Raw genomic sequence first — 25,932 nt, forward strand, 5'->3', positions numbered from 1 at the left:
ACGGTTCCCATCTCTAGTAGGTCTAGAGAAGGTACTTCCTGGTTCTGACCACCGGCCTGAGGTTTGGGGGGAGGACGAGAAGGTCCACTCCCTATTGTAGATTCTCGTCTGCTTCCCACCACTGGGGGTCCGTCTGTTTCGGTCGTCCCCTAGGGATCCAGGCATCCGGGGAGTCGTGTCCCATGACTCCACCGCGCCCTGAGTCGCCACTGGAGAGAACTCATCCTGAGGCGACTGTTGGAAACCAGAAGGGCCAGGGAGGAGAGACGTAACCACCTTTGGGTTGGAGGTTCTTCTCGTGTGGGGCCTCCGCCTTGCTATCCTGTCGTCTGAAGGGAAGGCTTCGGAAGATTGGTGTCCAAGACCATGCCTAGGTATACCAGACTCTGAGAGGGCTGTGGGGAGGACTCCTCGAGGACCACCATGATCCTTAGAACTTGGCAAAGTCCGAGGAACTTGTCCCGATGGCGAAGAAGGGATGCCTTCGAGTCTGCTAGGATCAGCCAGTCACCCAGGAAACGGAGGGGACGGATGCCGATCCTGTGAGCCCATGAAGAGATCAGAGTGGAAGCTTCGGCGAACACTTGAGGTGCTGTGGAGAGACCGAAGCACAGCACCTTGAACTGGTATATCCGCCTTCCAGGCAAAATCCAAAGTACTTCCTTGAAGACGGGTGGACCGGGATCAAAAGTACGCGTCCTACCGGACCAGTGTACACAAAGTCTTGTGGTCACACCGCTAGACTGACCACGTCTGCCGTCGCCATGCTGAACGGAGACTGTTTGACAACCCTGTTCAGTGTCGAGAAGTCGATGACCGGTCTCCAGCCTCCAGACCCCTTCTCCCAGGGAGGAGACGATTAAGGAAGCCTCGGGACCCATTGGCCACCTCTTGGAGGGAGCGCATCTTCAACATGGACTGGACTTCTGCCCGGAGGGCCCGTCCCCTCACCGATCCCTACCCAGGGAGGAGGGAGGGGCTCGATACCGACCGGGACTATTGAAGGAGACAAGCTCAGAGAGCTGGCCCTCGGCCTTGTCTCTGGTGCTCTTCATTCCCTGAGACCAGGGCAGAGCTGCACCAGCCCAAGGGAGTCCTTGGGTGGCGTAGATTCGGTCCCGGACCGTATCCTTCCCTTTACGAACAGGAATCTCTGGGTCTGGGGTCCCCTCGAGGTTCCTCCTGAGGGTCAGGACCTGCCAGAACGCGAGTTCCGACCCCTGGAGCTCTCCTCCTGATGGACTGGCAGCGAGGTCTCCCGTACCCGGAGGCTCTTCCTGGGGAGACTCGTAGACATGCTCAAAGGGTCCATCTGGTTCCTGTCGGGTCCTTGCGGAAGACTGGTCCTTCGGTTCCCTCCTAGGAGGGAAACAGGACTCCGCACAAGAAGATTTCTCAGGAAGAGGCGGGGATTCCCCCTATGGTGTGATTTGGAGAGGACCGGGTCTTCCAACCCTCCTGGGGATGGGAAATACTCATCCGCAGGGGAGGGGGGAAGAAGTCTGAGGAGGGCTCATCGCCTGCGAAGGACTTGCGTAGGGACAGGATAGTCCTTGGAGGAGATACCATGTCAGGGATTCCTCTCTCCCTCTTCAGGGGGAGAGGAAGTTGCTACTGATTAGTGACCCCAGTCAGAGGGCACAGGCTCATCGCCTGCGTAAGCACTCTGACAACGGCGTCCCACCAGGGTTGCCGACCGACCGTCGTGCTGACAGGTAGTCCCTCTCGAGGGAAGCGGATCGTTCGATCCCTTGGAGGAGTTGACACATGAGGGTTCGCCCGTAGAGAATCTGCAATGAAGGGAGAAGAGACCTTTGACCTGTCCGGAAACCTCCCCCTCTCCGGAGAGGGCGCTGCTCTGCGCTGCGGGGAGGGAAACGCGAAGGTGGCCTGACCGACAGAATCCCTAATGTAATTAGGGCGCGATCGTGTTAGAAAACGGTGTGCCGATCACGCTGGTGATCGCGCGAAAAGCACAGATCTGGGTAGCGCGTGAATGAAACGTGCGTAGCAGGATAACCGCGCTCGCACGCACGCGTACCCGCGAGAGCGTGGGCGTATCGGCGATCGCGCGGGGGGAACCATCGGTGCCCGCGTGGACGATCCCCGCGCTTCCGCGCATATGAAGATCGTCGGCGCTTGCGTGCGAAAGAAGATCGTGGGCGATTGCGTGGGAAACCATCCCACGCGTGGACGATCTCGGCGACAGAGGATCGCCGGTGCTTGCGCGCCGTCGGCGATTACGCGTGGGAAACCATCCCACGTGCGGAAGAAATAACGCGGATGATCTTCGGCGTCTACACGTGTACGAAGATCGTCGGCGCTAGCGTGAGAGAACACTGTCGGAGATAGTGAGCGGGAAACCATTGGTGCCCGCGCGCGTACAATCTCCGGCTATGTAAGACGATCGTCGGCGATCGCGCGAGCACGGACGATCTTCGGCGCTCGCGCGAGCACGGACGATCTTCGGCGCTCGCGCGTGTGCGAAGATCGTCGGCGCTCGCGCGCGAGAGAAGATAGTCGGCGATTGCGCGCGAGAGAAGATAGTCGGCGATCGCGCGCGGGAAACCCTCGGTACCCGCGCGGGGACGATCTACGACGATCGTGGTTTACGACCCGCAATGATTGCGCGCAGGCAACCATCCCACGCATGGATGAGCGGAAAACTGCCCGAGGACGGGCGGGAAACCGCACGCGGATGATCCGCGATGATCGCGTGAGCCTCGATGGTCGCGCGGGGGAAACCATCCCGCGCACGGAACGATCTTCGGCGCTTACGCGCGTTATGAGAATCGTCGGCGCTTGCACGCCTAGCGCCGGATCCGAAGATCGTCAGCTAACGGTCTTCGACGATCGAGCGCGGTTTCCAGCGCGCGGACGGGCCTCGAAGATCGCGCATGGGACGATCTTCGGCGCTTACACGAGTTATGAAGATCGTCGGTGCTTGCGCGCCTAGCGCGTATCATAAGGATCAGCTAACTCGTAGATCAGGAACAGGGATGTGTCCCTAAAAGGGAGGGCATCCCCTGAAGAGGACCAAGGCAGGTCTGCTTGAGAGCCGACGATCAACTGTAAGTACTGCTAACCACTCCGAGGAGTGGTCTCTGTGAGGGACCTTTCCCGCGAACGGGAGAGGTGTCCTCCGTAGAAGAGACTTAAGAGACACCGCAGGCTGAACCGATATGCGCTAATGCGCAGGGAACGTTGGTAGCAGCCTAGTTGAATTACTGGAACGGGGTGTCTCTGGAAGGCAGTCTCAGGAACAGAAGGAACAGCAGCCGAGCGCTAGCGCGCAAGGAAACATTGGCGCGCAGGGGATACCTGGCTCTTAAGGGGCTTACTCACGGTGTGAGAAAGCCTCTCCTGCCCCGGAGGGAGGAGCCCGTTGGATAACGGGGAGCGTGGGCACCCAAAGCGCGTCAGCAGTCAGTAACGGATACAGCAGGTCCACTGAGGGCACAAGAGACCAAAGGTCTAACGTAGCCTGAGTAGCGAGGCCCCGAGGGGATGAGTTGCGAGACCCCGAAGGGTCAGCGCAACGAGAAACCGAAGTTTCCCAGTCACTAATCACCGAAGTGTAGAAATGACTAAAGTTACGAGAGCCCGAGGGATCTGCGTAACTAAAGCTCCGAGACCCCGAAGGGTCAGGGAAAAAGAGAAACCGAAGTTTCCCTGTCACTAAACACCGAAGTGTTAGTGACTGAACAGCAAGCTGTTTCAACAGGAACAATCCTCCGAAGAGGAGTCTCTATGAGTGGCCTCTCTCGCGAACGAGAGAGGTGAGCACTTCGTAGAAGAGACTGGTGATGGAGCCCCCAAGGGCCGTGAGATCAGCTGACGTAAACAGGAACAACCCTCCGGAAAGGAGTCTCTGTGAGTGTCCTCTCACGCGAACGGGAGGAGACACTTCGTAGAAGAGACAAAAGGAGCAATCCTCCGAAGAGGAGCCCTTAGTGCGGCCTCTCTCGCGAACGAGAGAGGTCAAGACTGATCTTGCAGCTGCTCAGCCCCTTGAGCGTAGCTACAGAAGCGATCGCTCAGCCCCGAGAGCATAGACGCTAGTACCATGGTCCGGCCTTGCAACCGCTTAGCCCCTTGAGCGAGTCACAAGGGCAGTCACTCAGCCCCAAGAGCATAACCGCCTAGGACCAGGAAAAGGTAAGAAGGGAAGTTAACTAACTATCCTGGAGGCGAACCTCCTTATCATTCTAGGATGCACTGAAGAGCTGACAGTAGTCACGGGGGAACTTCTAAGAGAAGGGAACGCCCCTGACGATGTCCTAGAGAGACGGCGGCGACAGCAGACTCCCCAGGCATAAACAGGACAGCTCTGCTTCAAAGGCACACTACAGGCACGAAGGAACAGCATCGTAAACTGGAAAATAAAAATGAATAATTATTCAAAAGAAATTCCGCGGGTGAAACTCCGAAGAGAAACCCCGAGGGAAAGTAAAACATATGAACGAAAGTAGGTATGCGCCCTCCTCCCCCACTGACACGCACGGGTGAGGGGGGGGACAAAAAAATTAACAAAAAACAGAAATTATAACATTATAATTATGCAACTGACTTTGAATGTTCCAAGGATCACAGACCCCCGAAGAGACGTGTTCCCCGAGCTGAAAAGTTAAAAATACAATTATATTCATAAAAATAATTGAGACAAATAAAACGAAATAGCGACTCGGCCCGAGAAACTATCGTAGCCGTAGTACGGAGTAAGAGGTGAACGACCTCGAGAGAGGGGCCGTACTCCACGAAGGCAACCATGGTGGCCTAGGAGTGAACGGCCGTGACCAAGAAGAGAATCGTGGTGGCCTAGGCTAAGCAGGCGATCACTCTCATAGACGTACACAACACACACCGTACAACACTGAAAGCAAAGGAAACTTACTATTTTCTATACACAAGAATATATATAAACATCAGTAATGTTTAAATATATTAAGTATAAGAAAAGGTAAGTTAAAAAGACAAAACAATAAAGGCCGTCAAGTGAGGATGGGAGCGGAGACATCTGATCGCCATCCGAGCCAAAAGTAAAGTGAGCCTTTCACCGGTGTGTGTAAGGAGGAGGGGTAGCAAGCTACCCCTCCCTACCCCCTGCTAACTAGCGGAGGGGTAGTAAACCCTCGTTAAAATTCTTATGGCTCATCATTCAGCTACGCCGAAGTAATTACCCTAGGTAAATAGCATGGTTTGTATTTCAGTTACGAAACAAACAAAAATTACAAGAAACACTTCAAAAAATAATAGGCTATTCTCAAAATATTCCTTACCTCCTCATATATTTCTGCAAGACTCTTTTTACTTTTCTCTTGATTCAGTAGCAGTTTTTTCTTGTATTCAAATGGGGTGATGTTAGGTTTCACTTTACGCACTACATCATTCCAAGCCTTAGATCGGATACGGCTTAAAATTATTTTTTCAACAAGTGTTGTTGTATCCTCTGTTATAACAGGCCCTGAAATGTGAAGATTTCACATTAAATTCTATACCTACAATATTATCCTTATAAATATGAAAATATTAGAAAATTACCATTTGTCCTAAATAGTATTTTTCCTAGCTATACAAGCTTGTAATCATTTAATATAGGAATTCGCTTCAGCTCAGCTGAAAAAGCCGAAGAGAAAGAAAACCAGGCAGTTGTGCTGATTGGTTGGCTGGCAGTACGGGGAGGAGCTTAGCAACCCCGCTTTCCTCATTCAAACGCTTTAGGATCAATGTGGAACATGAGAGGGGTAGTAGAAGTGGACATTTATATTAAATGATTACAGGTTTATATAGCTAGGAAAAATACAATTTAGGACAAATTGTCATTTGTTCCGACACGATATACAAACCTCGTAATCATTTAATATAGGAAGACTCACTGGTTGGTGGGAGGTCTGTCTTTGCTGCTTGTGGAAAGCTACCTGCCTGGATATAGACCTGATCTCGAATGAGAGCAGAGGATTAAATCCACCTACCCCTGTCTCTTGACCCATGATGATGGTGGGGTCTGAGAGACTGGGAGCCGCCACACGATGTGTAAGAGCATCGTGCGACCTGAGCGTGTGAATGTAAGAGACAGTCGACCCTACTGTCACAGTGACTGGATAAACCTCCAAAATCAAAAGGCAAAGTGTTTATACATCCACCGTCTTCCCTGCCTAGCAGAAGATGGGGGGAGAATACCTGTAAACAAACTCTAGCAATCTTACCTGGGAAGACTTGTCTTGATGTATGGAACTCTAAGGGAGAAGACAGAGAGAAAGGCGGATCACATGCAGACTGCTTTCACACTGCCAAACATACCATAAAATCAAAACAAGAGACTTCCCTGTCCATGAGGAACTAGAGAGGTCAAATGAGGAACTGGAGAGGTCAGACAATAGCTTGATGTACGCGACCACATATGTGTTGTCGCTCATCAGCACTACTGAGTGCTCTCTCCAACGGGCCTGGAAATGAAAGAGTGCTCTCAAGACTGCCATCATTTCTAGCCCGTTGATGGGCAGGTGTTTCTCCTCTTCCGACCACAAGCCTGACATGACTAAGTCATCCAGGTGTGCACCACAACCTTCCATGGACGCGTCTGTGAACAGACAGAACTGAGGTGGAGGAGGGTTTATGAGAAACCCTCTCATGAGGTTCTCCTCGTTTAGCCACCAAAGGAGATCCTCCCTTACCTCGCGTTCCATGAGGACCGGACGAGAGGGAGGATCGGTGGCTGCCGACCACTGCTCCTTCAGACACCATTGAAGGGAGCGGAGATGGATCCGCCCGAAAGGAACGAGCTTCTCCAGCGATTAGAGGTGACATAGAAGAGCTTGCCACTGGAGGGCTGGAAGTTGTTCCTGCAACAGGAACGGCTGCGCAACCTCTCCGAGTCTGCTAATCCGGTCTTCCGAGGGAAGAACGCCAGCTGCTACCGAGTCGATCAGCATTCCCAGATACTTCACCTTCTGCTTGGGAATGAGGTTCAACTTCTCTAAGTTCACCACGATCCCTAAATCGCGACAAACTGCCAGAAGCAAATCTCAATCCTGAATCAACTGCTCCTGCAAGGGAGCGAGAATCATCCAGTCGTCAAGGTACATCAGTGGGCGGATGCCCCTCGAGTGGGCTCAAGCTGCTACTGCCGTGAACACTTGGGGAGCTGTGCACAGTCCAAAGCAAAGGGTTTTGAACTGGTACACCGTGCCCTGGAAGGTGAATCGGAGGTACTTTCGAGACGACTGATGAACTAGTACTTGAAAGTACGCGTCCTACAAGTCTATCAACAGCACAATGCGAATTGTCAACATCTTGCTGAACAAACTTGTTCAAAGGCGAAAGGTAGATGATCGGTTTCCAACCTCCTGTTGCCTTCTCGACAAGGAAAAGACGACAGTAGAACCCTGGTGACCGGTCGAGTACGACTTCTAGCGCATCATTCTCCAACATTTCCTGGACCTCTACCTCCTTCAGAGATGTTGGAGCGTACGTGTGGAACGCTATTGGGGTGGAGAATAGGGGGGCCGATGAAGCACGAATGGGAGCTTGTACCCTTCGCGAAGGGTCAACACTACCCATTTCTCAGCCCCAAGGTGCTTCCACATCGCCCAATGGCACGATAGGCATCCCCCTACCTTCCGCAGCATGGGAAGGGGAAAGACAAACTAGTGTTTCCCTTTCCCTCACTTGCCCCTAGTTCTTTCCCCGATATGGAGGAGCTCTGGAGGGAGGCTGAAAAGTCTGTTTGGGGGCAGAACCCTTCTGAACAGGAGCAGGTCTCAGCTGCACAGGAGCAGCAGTACTCTTGCTACTTCCCGTGGGCTTGGCTGCGGACAGTTTCGCGGGACCAGGTCCCTTGAAACTTGCAGCCTGCGCCTGGTGGATAATGGTGTCCGAGTCGTGGCGCCATTTATCCCGCGCAGCCCGAACTTTCTTTGTAAAATGAAAGGAAGCGGTAAAGATTGTGAGGAAGAACCTGCCTTCAAGGAACTGGAAGTTTCGGCTATCTGGGCGATAGCTTTCCTTTTGGAGGCTGTCAGGCCTCTAGACTATGACAAGACAGGTCTTAGGAGGCTTCTGGGTCCCACAGATCTCATCAAGAACCATATCCTTCCCTTCCTGGGTGGTGGTGCCAGGAGTTGACAGTCTATTGATGGATCTCATGCAAGAGAGGACCTGCCGAAAGGTATGTTCCGATTCTCGTCTCTCTTGTTCTGAGTGAAAGTTTGGAATAGCTGCCGTCGGAAGATTTTCATCATTCGTGTCCAATAGCTCATCTACTTCCAGGCTCACATCCAGAGCTTGGGGTAGGTCAGGGTCATTCATTGGATCATTTGAGGGACCTGCCACAGGGGACCTGTTGTCCGCCTCTGACAAACAGGCTTCCCTTGCACTGGTGTTCTTGGGTTTGGTTTTGGTGTCCTTAGATTCCCTACGTACAGGGAAATGGTCATCCAAGATGTTGGAGGGAGGCACTTGCGAGGGTTTAGGGACACCAGTAGCTAAAGCCTTAGCTGCAGGAGCCGTATACTCTTCCTCTAGTGGAGGTAAGGAAATTGGACGCTAGTCCGGAGGCACTACCTCATTTTTTGAGGGATGAAGGGGTGGACTGAGACCTCTTGGGAGAGCCAACGTCCCTACTCGTCCAAGAATGGATGAGATTGACGTGCGGTGGTGTTAAGCCTCTCATCCTCCTCTTCTCTCTCTTAGTCATGGTTTCCCTCACCTTCACTTGAGTAAAGGGAAGGCTATTCAGATAAGGATCAGAAGCTGGAGGCACCTCAGCACTAGATAGAGATGGGAAGACCATCGTGCCTTATCTGACAAATGTCTCCTTCTAGGGTTAGAACTCTTATGAGACAAAGTTAGAGTCAGACTCCAAGGGAATCAGCAGAGTAGCCCTGACTGTTCCAGGCTGTGGTGGTGGAGGAGAAGCCACACCCAAGGACTTCTGCAGGGTGGTTAGGGAAGTGCTAACCCATGCCAGGAGCTTAGCACCCTTTGATAAGTCCTGGGTTTCCCTAGGGAATCCAGGGGGAGGGGAACATGTTCTTGTAGCCCTAGAGGGAGCCTGCGTAGACTTAGGAGAGAGAGTTTGTGGCAACAGGAGGTGCTCCTTTGTCAAGCGAAGAGGACCGTCCGGGCTAATAGGTAAGTTGGCATATCTATTTGGAGGCTCCTTAAACCCTTATGAGAAAGGTATAGGCCTGCCGCTAGAGGTGGTAGAAGCCGGAGGCGGTGGTGTTGGTACTGCACTTGCTCGCGGTTCTGAAACCCCTACTCGTGAATCTTATGTGGAAATCGGAGATTTATGGGTGAAATCACGAGATTCACGCGACAATGTGAACAACTCACGAGTAGAAGTGCTTGTAACATGAGCACTAGGAGCCACACTGGACGGTGGAAGCTTTGAGCATTCCTGTTGCTTCAGAGGACCGCCTATGCCAGACGTAGTAGGTAGTGAGGGCCTCTGAGTAAGGGCAACTCTAAGCGTTGGTGAGCCCGTCACGGAGGAACGCGTTGGAGAGCACAATGTGAGCGAACGCTGAGCTAAAGCACCCCAGACAGCAAAGGGCACTGGAGGTAGCTTAGCTAGACGCCTGTCTGCAGAATGTTCTATCTCAGAATAAAGTTCGGTCCGGGGTCGTTTAGGAGAAGGACGAGTTGAGGAGCGATGTGCTGATGGACTGCACATGCACCTACTTCTTCTTGACAAGGAACGTCTAGACCTTGATCGTGAACACATGTTCGCAACCGTCAATATACTGTTTGTGATCGTCAGCGTTTAGCCCTCGATCATGAACATCCTGAGCGCCTAGCTCGCGAATGTGAGAGGTGGCCTTGTGATTGTGAACGTCGTCCTCGTGAACATGAACGTTGCCCTCGTGAACGGGAGCTTCATCCTCGCGAACGTGAACATCGTGCTCATGATTTAGAACGGGAGCGTCCAGACCTAGGTCTAGACTTGGTTGCTCATGATCATGAAGAACACAATCGCGACACTTTACCTCATGAAGAGGAACGTCTCCGAGGAGAGCATTGAGACTGTCAGTCTCGTGAGCGTGAAGCTTTAGAGCAAGAACACCTTCTTGACGAAGAGCGTTGAGATCAGGTCCAGGGCAAGTACGCATGGCCAGCAGAAGTCAACACACATACTGAAGAAAAAAAAAGCACAAAAAGCATTAATGGCAGTCCAATAATATTTGGTGAGGATGAAGAGTGGCAACAACCATTTACCATATGAGCCAAAAGCAAAGTGAGCTCAATCACAGGTGTGAGTGGAAGGGGTAGCAAGCTAACCCTCACCCCCACTAACTAGTGGGATACGTAGTTAACCCTCACTAAACTTTAATGACTCGTCCTTTCAGTTTTTCCAAAAGTAATACTGTACCCCTATTCCAGATACGGAAAAAATACAGTACTACATTGGATCCTTCTCTCTGGTCAAGGCTCAATTTTCTTTTGCCTACACATACACCGAAAAGTCTAGCCTATTCTTTACAAATTCACCTGTCCTCATACACCTGACAACACTGAGATTACCAAAGAGTTCTTTGCTCAAGGGGTTAACTACTGCACTGTAATTGGGCAGTGGCTACTTTCCTCTTAGTAAGGGTAGAAGAGACTCTATTAACTATGGTAAGCAGCTCTTCTAGGAGAAGGATACTCCAATATCAAACCATTGTTCTCTAGTCTTGAACAGTGCCATAGCCTTCATACCATGGTCTTCCACTGTCTTAGGGGTAGAGTTCTCCTGCTTGAGGGTACACTTGGGCACATTATTCTATCTTATTTCTCTTCCGCTTGTTTTTCTGAAGTTTTAAGTTTCTATATGAAAGTTTATTTGAATGTTGTTTCTGTTCTAAAAAAATTTTACTTCAATTCTTAATTACTTCTTGTAATTTAATTATTTCTTTTCCTCATTGTGCTATTTTCCCTGTTGGAGCCCTTAGGCTTATAGCTTCTTGCTTTTCCAACTAGGGTTGTTGATTAGCAAGTAATAATAATTACTGTATTTTGCATAATCACGATTTTAGCATATCAATCCACACCTGTGCTAAATCATGAGAAATCTAAAAAGTATCGTATTCAATTAAAGAAATGAAGAAGACTTAGGTGCTGCTACAGGCAGAGCACGGAGTGAAATTATACAATGTTTTGATCTACAGATTAATACATAACTTAATGTCATTAACACCTTCACTATGATGATGTATGCTGAACATAAAAACATGCAGATACTACACATGGTAATGTACCGGGTACATCGCTTGCAAATATAAACCAAAGGGAAGTTAATATTACTCTTATATCCTACAAAAGTGTACAGCACATAGGTGTATATCACACCTAGGATATTTCATTATAAAAAGCTCCTACCCTCCATAATTTTATTATTACCATTACTGTACAAAGAGATCTAAACAAAATATATGAATGGGCAAAGATAAATAGGATGGTATTTAACTCTGATAAATTTGAATCAATAAATTATGGAAACAGAGAAGGAATGGTATATGCATACAAGGGACCTAATAATGAGACAATCACAAACAAGGAAGCAATTTAAGACCTTGGTGTAGTTAAATAGGAATATGTTATGCAATGACCAAATAGCAACACTCTTGGTTAAATGTAAAGCAAAAATGGGAATGTTATTCAGACACTTTAAAACAAGAAAAGCTGAACACATGATTATGCTTTACAAAACTTATGTACGTAGTACACTCGAGTACTGCAATGTGATATGGTACCCACACTACCAAAAGGATATTGCACAAATAGAGAGTGTACAAAGGTCCTATACTGCTAGAATAGAAGAAGTTAAGGACCTTGACTACTGGGAAAGACTGAAATTTTTAAAACTATACAGTCTAGAAAGGAGAAGAGAACGCTACATGATAATACTGTACAAGCATGGAAGCAAATAGAAGGAATTGCTGAAAACATCATGGAGCTAAAAATATCAGAAAGAGCAAGCCGAGGTAGATTAATAGTGCCAAAAAATATACCAGGGAAATTAAGGAAGGCGTACAGGACATTAATCCACTACGCACCAGCATCGATAATGCACCGACACACACACACACACACACACACACACACACACTCTCTCTCTCTCTCTCTCTCTCTCTCTCTCTCTCTCTCTCTCTCTCTCTCTCTCTCTCTCTCTCTCTCTCTCTCTCTCTCTCTCTCTCTCTCTCTCTCTCTCTCTCTCTCTCTCTCTCTCTCTCTCTCCTCTCTCTCTCTCTCTCTCTCTCTCTCTCTCTCTCTCTCTCTCTCTCTCTCTCTCTCTCTCTCTCTCTCTCTCCTCTCTCTCTCTCTCTCTCTCTCTCTCTCTCTCTCTCTCTCTCTCTCTCTCTCTCTCTCTCTCTCTCTCTCTCTCTCTCTCTCTCTCTCTCTCTCTCTCTCTCTCTCTCTCTCTCTCTCTCTCTCTCTCTCTCTCTCTCTCTCTCTCTCTCTCTCTCTCTCTCTCTCTCCTCTCTCTCTCTCTCTCTCTCTCTCTCTCTCTCTCTCTCTCTCTCTCTCTCTCAACTTATTCAAAATATCTATATAGATAATATTACTGTATATAATCACTAATGTGTTATAAACTATCATAATTTTCATATAGTACATTTATAGGTACAGTATCATTATTAGTTATCTCTATCTCTCTCCCCTACCTAGGCTACCTCTCACTCAATCTTTTCTCATAACACTATAATCTTGACAATTATACACTGAAGCAAAGGCTCCCCTTCCAAAGTAGCATCCCTTCATCGATAAACAACTCCCGCAAAGAAGTGTATGCATTCTTGAATCGCGATCATAAGAATTCGAGGATTGCATGCACTTCACAAAATTATCAATGTTGCCCTACAGGATCTCAGCGTTATCACTCACATGAAAATACATCCAAAGAAGTCAAGAGTCAATGATAAGATTGCAGAGAAGTGGGTGCTGTCTTGCCCCATAGTGGTTTGCTACCATTAGGAACCAGATGGCACAATGGTGACTGAGGCATATGTTTCTTGAAGGGAGGAAAATGGAACATGATAAAAATATTGGGTAACATCGACATAACTCCGCTTCAGGAATAAAAATAATGAACATCAGGGGAGTTTCATAAAAATAAGCTGAATTCTAATGATAAAATTTATCATATTTATGCTCACCAGATGTTCATATGCATGTTGGTCCCCTCCCTGATCAGTGATGTTATGAGACTAATGATTGGGTTTCGACTTGAACTGGAGGTAAAGGGAATTATGACACATCATCGACAAGTTAGTTGGCATCAACAGCCAGATGGTTCCTAGAGGAGGAGGTCTTTTGCAAGGAGAGTAGAAGGGAATTTCTTATTTTGGGGTAAGTGTGAACATTTAAACAACTTGGAGAGAAAAGAAACATGAACATCACATAAATATAGAAATAATTTTATCATTCAAATTCTGTAACTGCAACTGAAAGTAAAATGGTACTGTAAATGTTATCTTACTTTGCCGAGCAACAATGTTATATTCCAATTGTTCTTCCAACGTTGAGTTTTCAGGACGATCAGCACTAACAGCTTCGCCTTTTAAAAACCAAGGTTTCTCAGCAATATTGTCTTCTTCTAAAGTACTCATTAACATAAGCTCCCTTTCCCTTTCTTTTTCAAATGTAGATTTTTCCTGAAAGAAACACTAGCTTTAAAAATTTGTATTTATAAGAATTTCTTTATAAAAACCCTATAATAAACTAACGGAATACACCTTTTAAATATCTACAATATCATAAACACTACACACTCATTTCACTAATTTTCAAATAGTAATTTGTATATTTTCTAACTATACAAACCTGAGTCCTTTAACAGGACTACATTTCCAAGGCAGTTTGACCTTTTAATGAGGTAGTTAGTACACAGAGTAACTGGTGGGTGGAGGGTAGGCCCCATCCACTTGCCAGGTACAGTGACCATTTTGACATTAATGTGAAACTTGTGGGTGGTTAAGGTGGATAGTGTAACTTGAAAACTTAGTGATTTGTTCCTAAACAAATACAAACCCTCATTCTTGCAATAGGAGACTCATCCTTAGACTGGCTTGATTACTAATATGGGAAATGCAAATGCTCTTTCGTCTTGTGAAGGAGTTAAAGTGATAATTCTTGTTAACCTAAGCAAAAGATATCGCAGATGTTAGGCTAGAAGCTGGATCCCTACCCAGACACTGGTAAGATGGGGGAGATAGAGTCAGCCCTCCATATTCAACGGGGTTAGGTAACAGAGAAAGGTGCATAAATAAAAAATCTACGAATGCTTGCCACCCTAGAGGGGGGGGGGTCAACTCATAGCCTGCGGTTGACTGTCACACTAGGCAACCCACGGTACTGCCCTACATTCTTTTTCATGTGCTTTCTATCATGGTACTTTAGTTCATACAACTTTTCAGAGGTAAATGTACATTATTAACACAGCTTCAATACAAGGTAAGATGACTCATAACGCGAAAGCCATCGCCACACCATGCTATGCATAAGTAACAACAAAACACTTGTTCGTATCTAACAACACTCATTGATACTGTAGAGTAAAAATGTCACTAATAGTTGATGGTTGAAATGCACTCAAAATTGAAAACAAAAGTATAAAAATGCCTTAATGAAGCACAATTATCTTTCTTTTTAAAAATCATTATTTTTAGAATGCAATAATGTCAACTTAAACTAGTTGGTCAGCTGATGAAATTGATTGCCATGTTTTAAGGTTTAGTATATACAGTATTACAATACTGTAAGTACACTTCAGTACAGTATTAGTAGTTTTTTAGCAATGAATATAAAAATATCTATCATACCACAAATGAAAAAATAAGATAAGAAAAATACTGTGAAACTTCAATAACATTCAAAAAGTTCTAACAGTAAAATCTGTGACTTATTACACCTTAAGGATTACGTTCATTAAACAATAGGAGTACGCTACTCAAACTAAAGTAGTGTAGTAGTATATGAACTGTAAATAAACCCTATCCAGACAGTCTTGTCAAGACAATCATAAACTAACTATCATTCACTATATTTCTCAGCAAAAGTCCTTATGTTACATGCATGTAAATTAGTACCTTCTCTTTACATTAAATTTTAATCTATTATCTCTTCAATTCAATTCCCTTCTTTTCATCATTTGTATCTAACTATTTTTAGCTTAATACCTTTTAATGATATTCGATTTCTTCCTGCATGAAAAATTACAAGCATGTTAGTTTAAATAACTAAAATGAAAAAAAAAGACTACAGTATTCTAAAAATTGATACCAGCTACCTTGCCTTAAAGCAGACATCAATTTGTTTATTTCATATAAAATATTCCTCTATTTCTCTTTATTTCTTAACAAAAAGTTAAATTCTTTTAAATATGTCTCTATACATATAGCATAAGATAAGAACATGAAATATGTCTCAATATAATTTCCAGTCACCTTAAATTTTTTAAAAATGACCAGCAGTCAGAATGAAAAGATAGGTTGAAAGTGGTGATTGATTTAGAAGCTAACAGAATTGGTTGGGAGAAAATATAATTACACTTCATTTCCAGTCTAATCTGCTGCGTTAGGTTACCTTATCAAAATCTGAGTTTATTATAATTGAACATATTTCATATCAAGTGATGGTAACTCTAAAAAAAAATGACCAATTTGGAGATAATTTGTATTTTTCCTAACATTGCAAACTTATAGCTATTTATTAGGGGTATTAATTTTGCCGAAGCTCAAAGGATGCAAGGAGGTGGGAGAAGCTTGGCAGAAGAGCCCAAACGATGAGAGGAGAAGTCGGAGAGCTCTTGGCCGATCTTACCATGAGCACTCTTCAGCCCCTGGGACAAGGGCATGGCTGCATTGGCCTTTGAGGGCTTCTGAGTGCCAAAGATATGATCTAGGACCATGTCTTTACCCTCCAGAGGGGGGGGGGTTATAAAACTCGTTGAGTAAGAACTTGCTAGAAGGCATGTTTTGACTCTTTTTGCTCCCCCTCTGAAGGGAGACTGGCAGCAGTCTCCTTCCTCCACTCCTGAGAGCTCATCTCGGGGTGGGTCGTGGACATCTCTAGAGTGGGTGATGGATCCTGTGGGTATTGAAAAAGTCTTGATGTCCTTCGACTCCTTGCGGGGAAGGAGGTATAACTCTAACATTAAAGGCCTGTTGGTACTATCCCTCCTGGTTCCTACTGGTGGTGAAGAGCTCTTCGCACAAGGGGTCTTTCTACAAAGGTGGCAGGAAGGACACCTGCCCCTCACAAGGCTCCCTCAGCAGAGGTGAGATGGGAGAGCGTCTGGGAGGAGTACCAGGAAGATTTGGCCTAGAAGACCTCTCAGGGGTCAGCTTCACCCTAGAATGATGGTATCCGAGACTCCTCTTTATCTCTTCAGGGATGAAGCTGCCGAGGTTCTCTGCTGATGCCAAAGGTTGTTGGGGGATGGCAGAGGCCTTCAAAGAGTGTGTTGAAAAGGCAGGCACTGGCGCTGTCTGAGAGATCTCCTGAAAGGAAAGGGACCGAAAGTTCCCTTTGACGAGTCTCTTCCGGAGCTGGATGATACCGTGGGTCAGCCTTTGAAGTTGGGATCTTTGGGATCTTGAGGCACCTTTTCCCTCTTTTTCCAGTGGTCACGCTGTAGTGCGTTTGCGGGGAGGGAAATGGGGCGATGGAGACCAGTTGGATACGACTCTGCCCTTTCTCGGTGAGAGAACGGATGGTATGGAGGGCGGACACTTACCTTTCCGTTCCTTTTTATCCTCTGGATGGCGCGACTCCCTTGAAGTTGGAGGTGAGTCTGGTTCTGCCTAATAACGATGTCTGCTCAACACAAGTGGAGGAAGCACCTGTTTGCGCGATAGCGAGAGCTGTCGCGTATGAGAGCGGTGGCGTGCCGGAGAGCGCTGACATGCTGGTGAGCGGCAGTGCGCTGGTGTGCTAGCGAGCTGGAAAATGCTGGTGCACTGGAGAGCATTGGTGCGCTGGTGAACGCTAACGTGTTGGTGAGCGCTAGCGCGCAGCTGGAGCCCAATCTGGGTGGCGAAGTGTCTGCTCATTAGTTCATTGGTGCGCTGGCTGACGGACAGGAATGTGTTGTGCAGGTGCCCGGGGCACTGGCTAACTATACATTGGTTGATGGTGGTGTTGACAGCGATCGTGCACGAGGATGACGCGTGGTCACACGGCGAGCAGGCATATGCAGAACTGGATGAGACAGGAACGGAGACACGGAGTCAAGAGGACAGCAAGTCGCAGAAGATCGGCACGTAGGATGAACTAGAGAAGGAATGTGTCTTTTGGAAGGACGAACATCCTACGAAGGGGATCGCGCATGATCCGCAGGACAGTGCATGGTCGAAGTCTGAGGACTAGCGGGCAGCATCGTCAAAAGGTCCAGGAGCAGGTGAAGGTCAAGGGCCACAAGACGTCAGATGAGGAGGCTCCTCTGCAGTGGAAGGCTGCGTTGACGAAGCTGAAAAGCCAAAGAGGCGTCTCTTCATCGAAGGTCTAAGGCGAAGAGGAGAGCGAGCACGACGAGGAAGATGTCCACCGATGACGACCTCTGGGGGCCAGTGGATCAGCAAGCAGCAAACCTCCGAAGAAGTCTCTATGAGTGAACTCCCCCGAGGGGGAAAACACTCGCAGGAGAGACGGAGGTAGGACTTTGCTTCTCCGATGGGGAAGGAGAGTCGGAACATATGCAAGAGAATCCACCTCTGACGTCGACAAGGGCTGCACACAAGCACCAGAGCAAAGAAGCTGCAGCAGGTTATCCTTGAAGGGCGGACCCAGTAACCCCAGGAATGACCACATCTGTAATAAGGGAGAAAGTCATGGACACCTCCCCCCGGGGGGGAGAGGTGGATCCGCTTCGCTAGGGGAAGCGACACCGTCTCTTGAGGACCAAGGTTGACCAGGTGTTAAAAGGCCTGCGCTACTACTCAACAGCCTCTCAGAAGAGACCGAACGAGCTGGAGCTTCGGAGGAAAGTCAGGAAGAGGAAGAAGAAGCCATGGGTTTCTTCTGCTTCAAAGAAACCTTCAAAGGAGAAGAGTCCCGCTTAGACATCTTCCGCTGTCGCCCAAACTTTTTCCACTGGGAGGCAGATCACTCCCGACACTCAATACACTTATTATCACTATCATAGCGTTGACCTCTGCAGAAAAGGCAAAGGGAGTGAGGATCGGTGTCCTCAGCAGACATGAAAGTATCGCAGGGCCGGCCTTCAAGTCCAGGGCAGGTACGCATGGTCGGCAGAAATCAACACACACACAAAAGAAAAAGCACAAAAGCATTAATGGCAGTTCAAATATTTGGTGAGGATGAAAAGCAGCAACGACCATTTACCATCCGAGCCAAAATCAAATCAAAGCTCTATCACAAGTGTGAAAGGGAGGGGTAACAAGCTACACCCTACCCCCACACTAACTAGTGGGATGGGTAGTTAATCCTTACTAAATTTTAATGACTCGTCCTTTCGGCGTTTCAAATTACCCCTAATAAATAGCGTAGGTTTGTATTCCAGTTACGGAACAAATTTCTTTTAAAAAAGTGCAAATTATTTCGTTAATAAACAAGGAAGTTACCAATTATAGTAAATTCTATATAAATTTCAATTTCATTATCTTTCTTCATGGAAATAACAATTCTTTTAATAGAAAATTATTCAAGCATACATCAATCAAACAATTATCAAATTTCAAAATCTTTAATGTCGAGAGAGAGAGAGAGAGAGAGAGAGAGAGAGAGAGAGAGAGAGAGAGAGAGAGAGAGAGAGAGAGAGAGAGAGAGAGAGAGAGAGAGAGAGATCTTTTTTTCTATTAGTAATGCAAATTTATATTTTTCATTAGCATATATCACATATCAAATATTACTCAAACATAATGTATGTATGAACTTATTTTAACAACTTTTATTATTAGAATCACTATGTAAATGGTTTAACCTTGAATAATTTACATGTGTTAGCTATAAAGTTGTCATGTATATTTGATGTGGAGAGGGAGCAGATGTGATTAAAAACATCTGCTCACAAAAGTACTTATCGCGAAACTGTGAACAGATGAAGTTTCATCTAATAGGTTATACGGTTCTCTGTCATACGAGTGGCAGAATAGGCAAAGATAGAACCCAAAAATATCAAAGGCTGACTTGTACTTCAGTACAAAGCTTGTATTGTTACTCTTCCTTCTAGGCTTACATTACAACAACTATCTTGAAAAGATCCTTCTTGTCCCGTGAAGGAGCAAAGTTTGCAACACAGCCTGTTGAGAAACTACCGCAAGACCAAGAATACGGTTATCCAAGGATCTGTGGGTAAATTCCTTTAGGTAGTAGGCAACGAAGTTTTATCAAACCCGACTCCTGCATTCGAGACTAGTGAAACTTTCAGGTTCTTCATGAAGGTTAAGGTATATCAGATATACCTGACTTTGTGTACTTAAAACACCACGATGGTCCTTCCTTCCTCTCGATGTATCAGAACATCTGAAGGTCACAAGTCAGAAACAATGCTCTCGGATATCTTTTTCTTTACCCTTTACAAACCTTTAGCAAGCAAAACAAGACCTCCTGTGGATGTCATGGAAACTGTCTTACAAGAAACACAAAAGACATTGAACCCTTTTTTGCTTATTTTCGGGAATGAATGTACTTTTTCTTTGTAAATAAAAATAGCTAGCACAAGCCAGAATTCCTGTAAACTACCTAACCAAAAATTTGGTAACACAGGAGTGAACAAAGATGCCAAACATCATCAACTCTCCCAATGAAATTGCCACTGTCATCTCTGTCCGCCTATCTCCTTTCATAACACACAACCAAGAGGCCTGGGTCTTTAGGGCAGAAACAATCTTTCGGTAAAAGAAAACTATGTTACTCACAAAAAGCTGACGCTATACTCAAGTTCCCATTCCACAAAATCTTCAAACAAATATCAGTGGTTAGCCGAGCCAAATCACACTGTCACATACAAAGTTCTCAAGGCGCAACTCAGGTTATCCTTCATTAACCCTGGATAGGTACGGTGGGTCGTTTGCGACCCCGAGCGTCAAAAAAAAACAGGTTTTTCTCACGTGACTCACCCCTGTGACTGAATTTGTGGGTGATCGACCTGCAGGAGGTGTCTCCCCTACACGCTCTAGTAGTGTCCAGATGTGCATTGCTGTAGCTGTACTCCTTCCCCGATTTCTGAGACGCGTCGGGGTCGTTCGCGTCCGAGTTTACCCTTCTGAGGTAGTTTGCATAATTATCAAAGTTATTACGTATTATGAAATTGTCGTAGAATGGTGCAACTTGTATAGGTTATCAGTTGTGGAAAGTCTTGGTGGATTGTTTGGCTACCATGTGCATGTTTTTTTTTTTAGTTAAAATGTCGTTCATCACCACGAGGACCATTTTACCGCGAGTGCCCCTTTTTCATTTTTTTTCATTTTTTTGCCAAGTCATTTTTCCGTAAGATATTGCCAAATAGTGTCGTAAAACTTTTGCTTGTTTAGTGTTGGAAAGTGTGTCTAGATGATCTGGCTACCCATGCATGACTTTGTTTTTGTCAGATACGACGTAGTTATTGGTATATTGGGTATTTAACTGCGGTTACCAATTTCTGTTTTTTTTTTCAATATTTGTAAAAATTACTACGTAGTAAGGAATTGCCGTATATTATTCATTTTTTTTTCATGTTTATGTGTTAGAAAGTGTGCCTTGATGGTTGGGCTAACACGTACATGTCTTTTTTTTTATCTGAGATGTCGTATATTAGAATGTCGGGCATTTTACCGCGAGTGTCCCTTTTTAATTTTTTTTAATTTTTTTGCCAAGTCATTTTTCCGTAAGATATTGCGAAATAGTGTCGTAAAACTTTTGCTTTTTTAATGTTGGAAAGTGTGTCTAGATGATCTGGCTACCCATGCGTGATTTTGTTTTTGTCAGATACGACGTAGTTATTGGTATATTGGGTATTTAACTGCGGTTGCCAATTTGTTTTTTTTTTCAATATTTGTAAAAATTTACTACGTAGTAAGGAATTGCCGTATATTATTGATTTTTTTTCATGTTTATGTGTTAGAAAGTGTGCCTTGATGGTTGGGCTAACACGTGCATGTCTTTTTTTTTTATCTGAGATGCCGTATATTAGAATGTTGGGCATTTTTCCGCGAGTGCCCCTTTTTATTTGTTTTGCATTTTTTTGCTTAGTCATGTTACCGTAAGGAATTGGCAAGTAGTGTCGCAAAACTTATATTTTTATAGTGTTGGAAAGTGTTTCTAGATGATCTGGCTACCCATGCCTATTTTTTTTTTAGCCAGATATGGCGTATATATAAGTATGTGTTCGATTTTCCTGTGATTGCCATTTTTTCGTTTTTTCCCATTTCTTTCAAAATTACTACGTACTAAGGAACTATCACAGAGTAATATTTCATTTATATGTTTATTTGTCGGAAAATATGCCTTGATGGTTTGCCTAGCACGTGGCTGAAATTTTTTTTTCTGAAATGCCGTATATTAGAATGGCCATTTTTCCACGAGTGCCCCTTTTTATTTGTTTTGCATTTTTTTGCTTAGTCATGTTACCGTAAGGAATTGGCAAGTAGTGTCGCAAAACTTATATTTTTATAGTGTTGGAAAGTGTTTCTAGATGATCTGGCTACCCATGCCTATCTTTTTTTTAGCCAGATATGGCGTATATATAGGTATGTGTTCGATTTTCCGGTGATTGCCATTTTTTCGTTTTTTCCCAATTCTTTCAAAATTACTACGTACTAAGGAACTATCACAGAGTAATGATTCCTCTAGATGTTTATTTGTCGGAAAATTTTGTTTACTTTTTTTTTGATTGAATATCATCAAATTTTTTTAGCTAAAATATTGTTTTACATTTTTTTTTTTCGATTTTATTTCCCTTCAAAAAAAATTTTTTGGGTCAGAATTTTAATTTTATAGTCGTAAAATAATCGACAATTATCCAGCAACCCACCATACAATTTTTATGCATATCCAATAATAATTAGATTAGTAAATAACACCTTGAAATTGACATACCCTTCCTACATTTCAAGTGGCAGATTAGGGAGTCTCAGTCAGTGTGGTTGGCGGCCATTTTGTGGACATATCCGAAGCGTAAGCTGCCCTATCTATATATATTCTTGTTCCCTATAGAATTTGTGATATTTTGGTATATTTTTACCTGCATAAATATCATATTATATATTAAATATATGTATTTTTTTACGAAATTTCCAAGTACTCAAAAAATTACCTTTAGATATGGCCCCTGATATAAATGTAATTTACAAAATAATGAAGATTTTTTTACATATTTCTATTTTAGGATAACATATGTTTATTCCCTAAAAAAATTAGCCACTTCCTATTTCATTTGGGTACCCAAAAAAATTCATGAAATTTGGACAATTTTTTTTGGCCAAAAAAAGTTACCCTTTTTTTCTCATTTCAGATCTTCACCTCCATGGGTCTGACTTCATCCAAAATACATCAAGATGTGTCCTAAACATTCAAGAATCAATTCCTAAAAGGATTTGTGTATATATGTATAAACTTTTTTTTTATGAATTTTTATGTCAGGTCTTTTTTTTTTTCTACTTAATTTTTTAAAATATTTATAATAAATAGTTTTTCTGCAGATGAGTAGTATTTATCTTTACAGTTGTTTTAAGCATTCATTGAAGTTTTTTTTGGCAAAAGAAAAAAGGAGGTTACTGCAAAAACTGATTTTTCAAGAATTTTTTTTGGCGTCGGGGTCGTTCGCGTCCGAGTATACCCTTAAAGGGGTGTCCGAGGACCGTACCTATCCAGGGTTAAGCCCTCAGAGCCCCACCCCCAAAATATAGAAATCATAGTTATGGCAATAAGAAATCAACAGCACTAACATGTCTACAAGCAACTCCTGGCATTGACAGCCATCAAGAAATGATGCTACACTTAATACTCGAAGTCCTCTGGACAAAGTTACAACACAAAACATTTGTGGAAATTTCCAATGTATCAATCATGCCCCTCAAGGATTTTCTTAGAATTGTAGATGAAGCTCACCTGGCCAAGACATCATCAGAACCCACTCAACCACGTGCAGCTGTGACCACTACACAACCACAAACCCTACCCCTAAGAGATGAACAAACCAACAGCGAGCTAGATTCCCCCGTTGCTCCTGTATGCCACTCAAGGATCAATCAGCATTTTATCAAGGATCCATCATACACCCCACCAAACCAAAGGGCCTTTGATTCTTCATTTGTTCACTACACCACTCTCATGGGTGGAGATGGAGATCTGTTTATTTCTGTATAATCTGGAACTAAAGATATTGGTATTGAATCCAGTAGAGTCTTTACTGGGGCCAAAGCCAAAGGATCAGTATCAGGTAGTGACTCATGTTTGCTAAGTCCTTAGGGCAACAAAACATTGACAAAAGTTTCACTGATCTGAAAATTATAAATATTATGGCTGTCATCCTCGGTTACCAGGGTCAAAGAGGGCTCTGGTAAAGGAGGATCAGGATGAGAGAGATCGTACATTGCATGGAGGAGCTTACTCTTCGTGCTCTCAACAGAAGACGACTTGGAATGGATCTATCCCTCTTGGCTCGCTTCTTCTAATGTGTACAATACTTCTCCCACTGGGAGGGTGGCCACTCCCTGAAAAATTCACAAGGTGAATCGTACGGACACTGCTTACCACTGCAGTTTGGATATCAGGAGTGCAGATCAACCTCAACCCACTCATGAAGGTTCCACATGGGAGGCCGCTCATGTTACAAAAATCACAGAGAAAAAAGCACTGAAAAGGATAATCCACCTGGAGTCTTGTACTGTATCCATATGCAGAATAGTTGCCAGTTATGCACCTTTTTCTTTTTCTGGTCTTGGTGAATCTACTTTGGAGTAAACCAATACAAATGGCTCAGAAGTTTGTGTCAGCGTTGGAACAAACTTTAGTACATAGCACTTTTCTAGAAGACGGAAGAAAAAATGCGGCGCCCTTCTTCTCTAGCAAAAATACATATGCTCAGTCTTTACAAGAGTTGTTAAAACCCATGTTTCTTCCCATGATAGGAAAACTCTCAGAACTCACTCACTCCCTCTGCAGATGTAAAAGGTGTGAAAACACCTCCACCGAAAACCAGGCACACCCATGGTTGTGTCCGCTGATGTTTCTTCCCGCTAAGGGACAACTCTTGGCACACACAAAACGAGAGGTTCCTAGAACTCGTACCATCTCTCCCATGGGGACAAAATCGGTAGAAATTACGCGAACATGACTCATATCGACCAGATTTCATGGACTACAGATGTGTCTTCTACACATTCTTCTTAGAAAAGAAGGTTCAGCAAAGATGCGGTGGGGAAAGTTCTTCTCTAAAGTCATGTTGCTGAAGACAACAATCAAGCAGGGAGAAGAATGCAAGAGACAGGAGTATTCTTCTTTCGACAGAGCGCCACCAAAATCCAATGAAATCTTCCTTAGGGTTACGAAGTCGTCGTTGATGTTGAACACACACGAAGGATAGGATAACAAAAGACATGCCACCCGACAGGAACAAGTATGTTGGATATTGAAAGGTAACCAAGAAACTGTAACACAAATACAGTTAACCGTTAACTCTGCATATCCTGGTTTCCGAAACCCCTCGAACACAAGTGCAAGGAGCCATTTCAAACTGAAAGAAAAGCAAAAGATTAAAACAGCCAGATGTGAATACCAAACAGCACATCAGTACTCGACAGTCGAAGTCAAAGTGGAGGTTGCTTTACCTGTGAGGTGGGCGAAGCATCCGCGCCACACGGTGACCAACGATGTTTATATTGTTAAAGTTTAATGGCCAATTCCAGCTTTGCTGAGGTGATACTCTTATTAAAAATCGATGGTTTGTATTATGTGTAGGAACAAATAAGAAATTGAAATTTGATGTGGAGAATTTTACTCTATTCCATTTTGAAATATAAGAAATTGAAACTTTATGTGAAGAATTTTACTCTATTCCACTTAGAAATATAAGAAATTGAAATTTGATGTGAAGAATTTTACTCTATTCCACTTGGAAATATAAGAAATTGAAACTTGATGTGAAAAATTCTATTCTCTATTGTACTAGAAATATCACAAAAATTACCAACCGTCAGTGAATTATTATTGCTATGCACTTTATCTAAGAAGATTGGACTAGCCTTTAAAATGGAATAGGTTAAGCTGGTAGTATCATTCATATATTGACATTGTCACTCAATGAGACATTATTATAGGAATCAGAAACATTCTATTTCATAAAACTTTAAAGCCATTCCATAAAAGCAGAAGGCTATGAATTATGCCCATCAATCTCATTCTCAACATTTGACAACTAACTTTCCATCTAATTTTTTTTCTATTTTGAATCTCTATCATTAACTTTTGTAGATACTTACTTGACATATTGTGCCCCAAGATTTTCAAACAATTAAAACATTCCTCACACTTACAGGTTACATCACATTTTTTACAATTACAGTATGATATACATATTACAAAGGGAATGTGATTCTTTATATCATAACAATAGTCTATTCACTAAACACTTGGCAAATAAACATATCTTAAAACCAGAGGAAGCTATACCAAGTAAAAAAAATATACTACAAAAATGCTACAGATATCTGTATTCTTAAAAACATCAGAAAAATTTAAGCTAAGCCAAAAAGGCCACAATATACACAACGACGCTGGTGAATGTTGCATGTTCTGGATATGGGTACTCCCTCTACCAGAAGTTAGTGTTCCTTCAGATAGATGATGGTGCACAACAGTGGACACCACCAGGGAGGATATTTAGGAGAGAGTGACACCTTCTTTCCTTTTATATTTAAAGGGTTGGAAGCAGTAGCTTTGATATTGTTAGCACAATGGCTATAAGACAAGATTTATTGAAATAATGGCATTACAACCAATGCATACTCA

At 44.3% G+C, this 25,932-nt stretch overlaps 1 protein-coding gene across 1 annotated transcript in view; it reads right to left on the bottom strand.

Annotated features, from left to right (window-relative positions):
- The window catches only part of LOC137646046 (U3 small nucleolar ribonucleoprotein protein MPP10-like), a 157,390-nt gene that overhangs the window by 56,050 nt on the left and 75,408 nt on the right, over positions 1 to 25,932 (bottom strand). The window contains exons 5-6 of the mRNA XM_068379193.1: positions 13,463 to 13,637; positions 5,280 to 5,464 (exon numbers count right to left, since the gene is read on the bottom strand). Coding sequence (XP_068235294.1) covers positions 5,280 to 5,464; positions 13,463 to 13,637 — 360 coding nt within the window. The remainder of the gene's footprint in view (positions 1 to 5,279; positions 5,465 to 13,462; positions 13,638 to 25,932) is intronic.

Source organism: Palaemon carinicauda, chromosome 8 (genome assembly GCF_036898095.1).
Source record: "Palaemon carinicauda isolate YSFRI2023 chromosome 8, ASM3689809v2, whole genome shotgun sequence".
Lineage (NCBI taxonomy): Eukaryota > Metazoa > Arthropoda > Malacostraca > Decapoda > Palaemonidae > Palaemon > Palaemon carinicauda.